This window comes from Tinamus guttatus, unplaced genomic scaffold (assembly GCF_059628265.1).
Source record: "Tinamus guttatus ecotype Peru unplaced genomic scaffold, ASM5962826v1 Tinamus_guttatus_pri_ptg000383l, whole genome shotgun sequence".
NCBI lineage: Eukaryota > Metazoa > Chordata > Aves > Tinamiformes > Tinamidae > Tinamus > Tinamus guttatus.
Window position 1 is genome coordinate 3,611,284 of NW_028288917.1, and position 8,938 is coordinate 3,620,221.

Genomic DNA, 8,938 nt, shown 5'->3' on the forward strand with positions numbered 1-8,938 from the left:
GTTTTCAAGATCAAAAAATCAGGCTGTCTACCTACTTAGTGAGGCTGTCAAATTCTATGCAAATGAAAAGAGTGTCTGGGAATAGGTTAATCATTACATTGAGGCCCGTTTTATCTAGAAATGTCTGTCAGTTAAATAATTGCAAAATGGTGAGAATATATTTTAATTTTCCTTGTGATGTATTTTGGAATGTTTAAATCTTCTCAAATGAAACAAGCCAGCAAATTGTAAAAAAAAAAAAAAAAAAAAAAAAAATCTCACTTATGGTGTGTGCATATAGTCCCTAGATAAAGTATTGCGCTCTAGAATCAGCATTTTCTGAGAAAGGAGGGTGGTTATGTAACTGTAGTAGAGCTTAGTCTTCAGACCAGTCACCAGCAGAGCTACACAGCAGACTCATCTTTAAATCTGAGGAACCACACATACATACCTTGCTAGATTGCAACCTCACTCCACAAAGACTTACTCACATTTTTTTTCTTCACAGTGCAGAATTCCATTGAAATCTTTAAGAGGGGTGTGAACTATGTGGAGATGTAGGCTTTGGAAGCCTGCTAGCACTTCTGAGTAACCACCACTATTAGCTGAATCAAATTGTTATGAGAGAAGCAAAACAAAGGAGCTGTTTCCTGTGACTTTTGTGCTCTATATTCGTCTCCTACTTCCTCTTCCAAGAACCTAAACAACTCGCAGGGGGAGCTGGTTTTGTGGTTGGTTCTGGGCTACCTGTGATGACTGGCAGGCCTCTAGCCAAACAGAAGAGAAAACTAGTTCAGCCTTTCCTTTCAAGGGGGTCCTAATTTGGAGCTTTTGTCTGCTGATTTTTAATAAACTTTTAAGGGCATATTTACTTTGGCTGAAACTGGTCAATTTGTTTACAAGGCACTGTGAGAATTGCTGATGGGCTGATGCATAAAGGATAAGATTACCCAAAACTTTGAATTTCCTTCAATTTTAATCTTCTCTGGATTTTACTGTTTGATGGTTGTGTTTGCTTTCAATATCTCCTTAAAATATTCTAAAGCCTATTGTAGTAGATTATATCTATAACCTATTATGGCTATTTATATTTATTCCAGTGAGTTTTAGTTTAAGGCTGCAAGAAACATGAGAGAATAACCAGCAGAGAATTCCTTAACACATTCTTACCCTCCAGGATTAAAGTATATAAAGAACCTTCCACAGCTTGCAGAGTCCAGTGAAATACTGTAGAAGACAGTTTACATTTTCCTGAATCTTCACACTCAGTAAGGATGGAATGAGAAAAAGAGAAAAGGTGCACAGAGGGCCTCACCGTCACTCAGTGTAAGCCAAGTGAACGGCATGTGCTGACTGGTGCTCCAGTACACCACAGAGCTGCCATAACGCAGGGTGTATGATGAGATCACTGGAATCACTGAGCACTCCGACTCTGGCAAAGATCAAATGCTTGACTCGACCTCTTTGTACGAAGCTAAGTTTGAAGAGAAAGGAGGGAGGTATTAGGAAGGTTTTTCAGTACAAGAGGTTTAGTTAAATTACAACCTTTATTAACTGTTAAAAGGGACTAGATTACTGGTGCTTGCCTACGTTAAAACGGATCTGTAGAACTTGCTTTTCAGGAATATCTGAAGTGAACTGTTAAAATTTTCTTATGAATAAATTTAAATAGATTACACAAAAAGATCTCCATTCTATGCAAGTCTAAAGCAATCTGCTATGAAAAAAGCTGTGCCAGCTGCTATGTTCTTAATCTTTTACTTTCCTTCCTACTATCTCTAGTAAGATATATTAGTAATCTTAGTTTTTCTTTTCACTTATTTTCCAATTTTAAAATTACTTCATGGATAGCAACCATTATGTTACCATTATTGCACAGTACTGCAACCTGTGAAATACCTGAATGTCTCTCATTAGATGAAACTGAAAAAAAACTCTGACCTTCCATCCTCCAGAACTACTTATTCCAACAAGTCATTTAAGCTGTTAAGAACCACGTCAATGTAATGGAATTGTTTGCATTTTACGGAAATTCCCAAGACTAAACTTAAATCTCTGACTAAGGCCACAGAAATGTTGCTGGTTCTTCCCTTCCCACTCCTGCTTCCCACCATCACCGGCAAGCAGTAACTGTGGGGTCCTTGATCTCACCTTTGATAGTTTCCATAGGGGCTTTTTGCAGTTGTCTCCAGATACAGCTAAAAGATGGACTGAGGTAGTAATCTGGGAAACATATGAAATTTTCTTTGATTCCTAAAGAGACACCAAAGGTACCTGCGTGAGAACCAAGAAAGAAGGACTGGAGAATCTGGGCATACCTGAAACACCAGTTACGCTACCCTTCATGACTACAGCTGTGAAGCAAGAACCTAACTACTAATGCAGAACAACTTGTTCCAACTAATGTTGTTAAGACATGTGGATTTGTGAGGGAAGAATAAAAAGGTCCAGCTGAGAACCCAAACTTGTGGTACCACTTCGTCCTAGTTACCTCAGGCCACCTAGAAGCAACCATGGAATTTACATCCAGGACTTGATATAACTGGTATTACTCTTATCTATTATTTCTGTGGGATAAAAGAAGTGGTTATTGTATTGCCAGTGATGCTGGCTCTGTGAGAAAAAAATGCTCATGAAGTAGTGTAAACTACTGAATAGTAGTAAGAGAATAAGGCAGCTTTGGAGTAAGATGTGAGCTTAAGGAGACAAAGAAGAGGTGAAGCAGCAACACCTCTTGTATTGCAGTATTAATTGCTGGACTAAAGGGAGAGAGAAATGGAGATTTAGATATTCTGGAGAGAAATGGTTGGGCTAAGAAGGACAGAGCTTGAAAGTGTGTTTTATCAAAAGGAAAGAAACAGGGATTAGAAGAAAAAGAGAGGTAGGATATCTTGCCTTTAATAAAAACAGGAGGGAGAAAAAAAACTGAAGGACAAATTGCCCAAAGGCTATACTTGCTGAGGTCCAATTAAGTACTGGACAGGGAATGGCCAGGCATCAATGTCATCATGAGGAGCCTAAGCATCCCAGACAGCATGTACAGAGCCTTTTTTAGTGAGAGTGGGACACATAAAACTCCTCAACAGAACTTGAATGTCTCCAGCATTTTGATGAAATGTTTTGAGGGAAAAAAAAGGTGTTAGTCTTGGAAAGAATTGTGCAAAGAACCTCCAGTTCTCTTTTATGACTTGAGTAACCTGGAAAGACTTGAACAAGCAGAAATTGCCTGTGTCATTTTTCCACAAATGTTAGCTCAGCAAGTCTAAACTTTTAAAAATATTGAGAGTAGAACAAATGCTTCATAAAGATAACTTTTATCACCCTTTGAGATCAGGGTAAAGAGTTAAAGTTGACTATGTCCTTTACAACTGGCCATAAGTGAAATAGAAAAATGGTTTGCAGAAACTTGTTCTGATTTACAAATACGGAGCAAAACAAACTAGCCGGGGCAGAAGCTAGGTAATGTAGAGACTTCTGGAATCATTGACACACATTGAAACATTGAAGCTTTTTTTTTTTTTGGGGGGGGGGGGAGGGGGGCGGGGGAGGACATAACTAGTTTTTTAGAGGGTTAACTGTAGTTTGCATGTACCAATGGTACATAAGTACTTGTTGGGACAAGAACCAGGAAGTCTTTGTGAGTACGTGTAAAACATTAGCAAAGCTAGATTACACAAGGTATTGCCTTGAGTCCCTTGAGGCAGGGTGCATGTATTAAAGCTGCTGAATGCAGACTGCAGGTAGCAGCTAGTAAAGGAACAAACTTTGAAAAAGAATTCAAGTAGCATTTTACTGAAAATATATGACTTTATGACAGGTCAGGAGAAGTTGTGTATATATGTGTATATGTGTTTGTAAAATATGTCTATCTGTGTTTGCAAAATATCCAGTCTCTTCCAAAACTTGGGGAACAGAAGGATAAAACATTTTGAAAAGTCAATGGGGTCTTCACTTTTTAACAGCAGAAGACTTCATGTACAATTGGCTAACAGCTCAGCTTTTATTTATACTCACAGAAGTTAGTTAAATATAGGGCACAATTGACTACAAGATTTATGCAAATTATTTTAATTTATATAAAAATTTAAAAAGTTATATCAAAGTAAAACCAAGGACATTTCAAACCATCATTGGATAGTATATTTGCAAATAAACCAAAGGAGCTACTAAGTCATACCATATACAATATTCAGTCATTAGTATGGTACCTAAAAGAGGTTGGCCTGACGTTCTCAGGTTGCTCCCAGGTATGTGGGCATTAGTCCCACGCTGAGCAGAAGCCTAGTCAGGATGACTACCAGAAGCAGTTTTCTGAAAGTGACAGAAAGTCTTCCAAAAACCAGGGCAGTGTGGTAAGGAAAATTAACTTTGGAAACGGCATAAGGCAGGATCCAGTCGAACTGGCTCTCGGAGTGATTGAATATGACATAAAATGAAAGACAAGCCTACTTGCAGGAAGGCCCATTTTGTAACACTTGGTGTAATCATAATTACCATAATGAGGCAACGATTAAAAAGCTCCCACTAAACAGGGTGGCAGTATCGGTGGATTTGGAGAATAACACTAAAACATTATGACATGGCTATGGCTGGTAGTAACTAAAATAGCAGATTCCCCCTGAAGAGGCAAGAAAGGCAGCTAAGGGAGGGAAAATTCCTCAAGACAACAGCAGGTTATTTGGGTCCCTCTGTGATCCTGTTTTTCACAGTAGCACCTTGGTGCCTTGTGCATAAGTAGACCTCAAACCTCCTGCCTCAACGTGTTAGGGTTGAAAGGAACTTTTTAAAGACAGCTATAGGAGAACAACAGTAGGGGAAGCAAAACTGCACCATGTCTGTGCGTCAGCTGCAGCCTCAGGGGAGCAGCTGGGGAGCCCAGTGAGCTGTTGCTTGTTGAACACACTTGCTCATGCCCTGTGGCCCGCAACCAGGGTGGGATGGGCACCTCCAGGGGAAGGAGGACACCAGGAGATACCACCACTGATCACGAGGCACTGCCAAGTGGCAGTGCTTTGCATCCTGCCTTGATGCCTGTCTTGGATCTCACATATTATTTTACTTTTTAGCGTTAGCTGGCAGCTCTGTCTGTAAGATTCCCCCTGAATTCCAATAAATTTCCTTTTGCATGGGATAAATCCTACAGCTGGCAAGAGATTGCCACAGCACATCACTAGGAGTCCTGTCACTTGGTCATACGGTTCTGTTTGGATGGTTAGGAAAAACTCCTGCATGGAGAGAGTGCTGAAGCACTGGAACAGGCTGCCCGGGGAGCCTTGGAGCCCCCATCCCTGGCAGCGTTAAAACACGTGTAGACGAGGTGCTTAGGGACATGGTTTAGCGGGCTTGGTGGCGGTGGCAGCTTTATGGTTGGACTCGATTACCTTGGAGGTCTTTTCCCGCCATATTGACTGTACGAGCGCCCTTCACTGCTAGAAATAAGGATTTTGGCTGAAATTTCCACCCCGCTCGGATGGCGCCGCCCGCCCCCCCCCGCGGCTCAGGGCGCTGGTGCGCGCCAGCGGAGGCGGTGCCGCGCGTGCGCAGTGCGGCGCAGCCGGCGCGCGGACGGCGGTGGCGGCCCCGCAGGCGGGAGGGGCCGGTTCGGTCCCGGCCGGTCCGGTCCGGTCCGGTCCAGTCCAGGTCGGTCCAGCGCGGCCGCCGCACGGGGCGTGAGCGAGGTCTGTGGGCCGGGACCAGCCTGGGGGTGTGCGGGGCGCGGCGGTCGGAACCGGCCTGGGGCCTGCGCGTCGCGGCCCGGTTCTTGCCTGTGCGCCGGGCCCGAGCGCCGGGAGGGAGCCGGGTCCGCGTGCGGGCAGGGCGGGAGGCCCTGACCTGGCGCCTCGCCGCGTTGTCCCTGAACTGCGTCGTGCTGGGGAGGGTTCGGGACTCGAGGCAGCGGCGGGATGGGAGCAGCGCTGCCGGCCGCGCGTGCTCATGTCGCCCGTCTGCATTCCGCGCTCCTCGGGCGCTTTCGGGATGAGTTTTCCCTGGAAAACACACGGACGTGTTTCTTTCTGGTGTTCAAACTGCGCAGTCTACCTTTTCAAATATGGCTCCGAAAAGTTCTCTCCTAGAGCGGCCCCTCTTGGGGGTTTAAGAGTTTGTTGGTTTTGCCCCGGGGTTGGAGTTGGGGATCTGGATTGAGCCAAAGGCTATAGGAAAGAATGGAAGATCAAGAAGGGAAAAACTTCTGTAGCTGGAGAGTAGAAGAATAGTGATTAGTGACTGCATGCATGAGTATTTCATGCATGGGTGGGGGGGGAACCTTTTTTCTAGAGTGTTTTTCCCCTTTACTTTCCTGTTTTGTGCTCTTCTGCTTCCATTTCCATGCATTGGTTTGTGCTGATAGAGATTTTGCAGGCTGTTAATGTTGTTTAAGTTTTTTAGATATGTATCCTTGGGGTGAGTGTTCCTAAGGAAAACGGGGCCAAACAGTTGGCCAAGCCGTGATGTAAATACTCTGAAGTTCAGGAGCTACGCATATGGGTAACTTTATTTTTTATGTAAGAGTCACTATTTTTTTTTCTTATTATTCCAGATGGAAAAGAAGAGTTCATGGTTTCTGGTTGCTATAAAAGCAGAGGCATAAAGGAGAGACTAGTGTGTGGATGAGAAGCGTAAAGCCCCTTGAGAGGCTTTGTCCTACAAAAAAAAAGAAGAAATGAATCCCACTACCGATGATACAGGGCTCGGGACCATGTTTGCCTGGGACTATCTCTTATGGGAAGTTCGTCTGACATTTATAGCTGCTGGGTTTTTGATCTACCTGGGAGTTTTTCTCCTGTCTCACTGGCTGTCGTCATGGATAAGTAGCACTTACCGTGCCTTGCATGCAAAGGAGAAGGTGTTCTGGAACATGGCAGTCACGCGTGGCGTGTTTGGACTTCAGAGCTGTGTCGCTGGTGTGTGGGCTCTGCTCATGGATCCTGTTTTTCATGCTGACAAAGTATATTCTCAGCAGCAGTGGAGCTGGTTTAATTGTTTAATAGCTGCTGGCTTTTTCTTGCTTGAAAACGTAGCTGTTCACTTGTCCAACATTGTTTTTAGAACATTTGATGTGTTCTTAGTAGTTCATCACCTCCTTGCTTTTGGTGGCTTGGCTGGTCTAGTAATTAACGTAAAATCTGGACACTATCTACCATTGATGGGAATGCTGCTGGAGATGAGTACTCCCTCAACCTGCATTTCCTGGATGCTTTTAAAGGTAAGAAGTTGATAATTTGAAATTATGTTTGTAGCAGTTTTTATGCATTTCACTGGCACACAGCAATCTCTGTGGTTTTGTCTAGTTTTGCATTGCGACTGTGCTCATCTGATAGCCATGCTGCTGTGATACCTGCTTTTGTCCTGATCACAATCTTGTAGGCCTCCATATAGCTTTCTACATGATGCTATATGCATGTGGATGCCTTGCATTCATTCTGAACTGGGGGTGCTGCATATTTGTGGAATATCTTAGCTGTGCATGTAAAATGCCTGAGAGTGTGTGTGTATTCATAGCTGGATTGCCTTAGTTCTAGACAGTGTTCGCTTCCTTATTTTTATGTAATAATTTCACTTCTGCAAACTTTCTGTGTTTATTTTTTCTTTCTTTCTTTTTTTTTTTAGGCTGGCCGCGCTAATACGTTTTTCTGGAAGGCAAACCAGTGGGTAATGATCCACCTGTTTCACTGCCGCATGATTCTCACTTATCATATGTGGTGGGTGTATATTGCCAACTGGAATAACGTGATGGAAAACCTGGGGCTTCTTCATTTTTTGGTTATGTTTTCGGGATTATTTGCAGTCACACTAATACTTAACCCGTACTGGACATACAAAAAAACTCAGCAGCTTCTCAGCCCAACTGACTGGAACTTTGAAAATAAAGCAGTGAAAAATGGAAAATTAAATGGAGATACATATCAAAAGAAGAGGATATGACATTGAAACAGCTGTCTCCTAAGATAATAACAGAATACAGCAGAACAAAACGCAAAGTAATTTACTCATGAAATAGAAGCCTTTGCAAGAATCTCATTAGCACGATGATCCCTTGCTGTTAGTATTTTATGCATCAGAAGTATTTAAAAGTCTGCATTGTCTCTAAAAAAGTCTTAAATTGTCTATTTAATATATAAGTACATGTAAGATCTTTTAAGGTCTTAGTTGAACAGTATTTTATTATTTAGCAGGCTCTCTAATGGTATCTTTTAACAATTCCATGTGACTTGATAGTTAACTTATCTGTTAAGCCTAGCTTGCATCAAGTTAGAATGAATCCCATTTCATGTGTGCTGCAGATACCAATGCTGAATAATGCGTTAGGAAGCTTATTAAAATCAATTATGACCCAAGTTAGGTATGCAGAGGTACCTAGTTTCTGTGTGCCACTAAATCCATCTGAATGGTTGAACTGATCATAGGGCAGAATGCAGTTGTAGCTGGGCTTCTGTTGGTGCGTTTTTTTCTGTTTAAGTGCACTTGATGAAAAGAAGATGATCATTTAGAGCATTCACTGTCAGGGTGTCACAGAGTTTCTAAGTTGCCCTCCGACTGGACAAAATTCCTGTCTACCACAAACGTATATGTGGTAAGGAGTGAGGATGCAGATCTTTCTGCTGCTGGGCTAGTTAGGTAACTATCATGGTTGTGTCTGGACTGGAAATCTGTGAAATGTAACGATAAAACTTTTGGCTTTATTCATCCTTAAAAGGCTTGCTGGTTGTTAGCTAAAACTCCTTATTTTTGGTCTCAAGTGAACAGTCCTGCAATTCATTCCACTTGTGCCTCTGTTATGGTTGTTTTTTAGTTTTGGAAATCCTCTGTTATAGAGGGTTAGAATCTAGGATGACTCCTCTTTAGAGGGAAACTCTTGTAATGTAAGTTAGAAGTTCAATTGTTCTCTTAGTATTTTTGTTTTATGTTGGAGAACATATAAAATGAGGCTAGTAATCCTTTGCACTTTATCTACCACAGC

At 42.5% G+C, this 8,938-nt stretch overlaps 1 protein-coding gene across 1 annotated transcript; it reads left to right on the top strand.

The window, feature by feature from the left end:
* Positions 1-6,501: 6,501 nt before the first annotated feature.
* On the top strand, positions 6,502-7,921 carry CLN8 (CLN8 transmembrane ER and ERGIC protein). Its single transcript, XM_010220871.2, has 2 exons — positions 6,502-7,183; positions 7,588-7,921. Exons 1-2 carry the CDS (start codon positions 6,641-6,643, stop codon positions 7,900-7,902), a joined length of 858 nt encoding a protein of 285 aa, XP_010219173.1. The 5' UTR covers positions 6,502-6,640; the 3' UTR covers positions 7,903-7,921.
* Positions 7,922-8,938: the final 1,017 nt, after the last annotated feature.

Bases quoted from the DNA above. Each gene is read 5' to 3' on its own strand.
- CLN8 (XM_010220871.2), top strand. From the start codon at position 6,641: ATGAATCCCACTACCGATGATACAGGGCTCGGGACCATGTTTGCCTGG. The intron at 7,184-7,587 runs GTAAGAAGTTGA...TTTTTTTTTTAG, and splicing joins TTTCCTGGATGCTTTTAAAG to GCTGGCCGCGCTAATACGTT.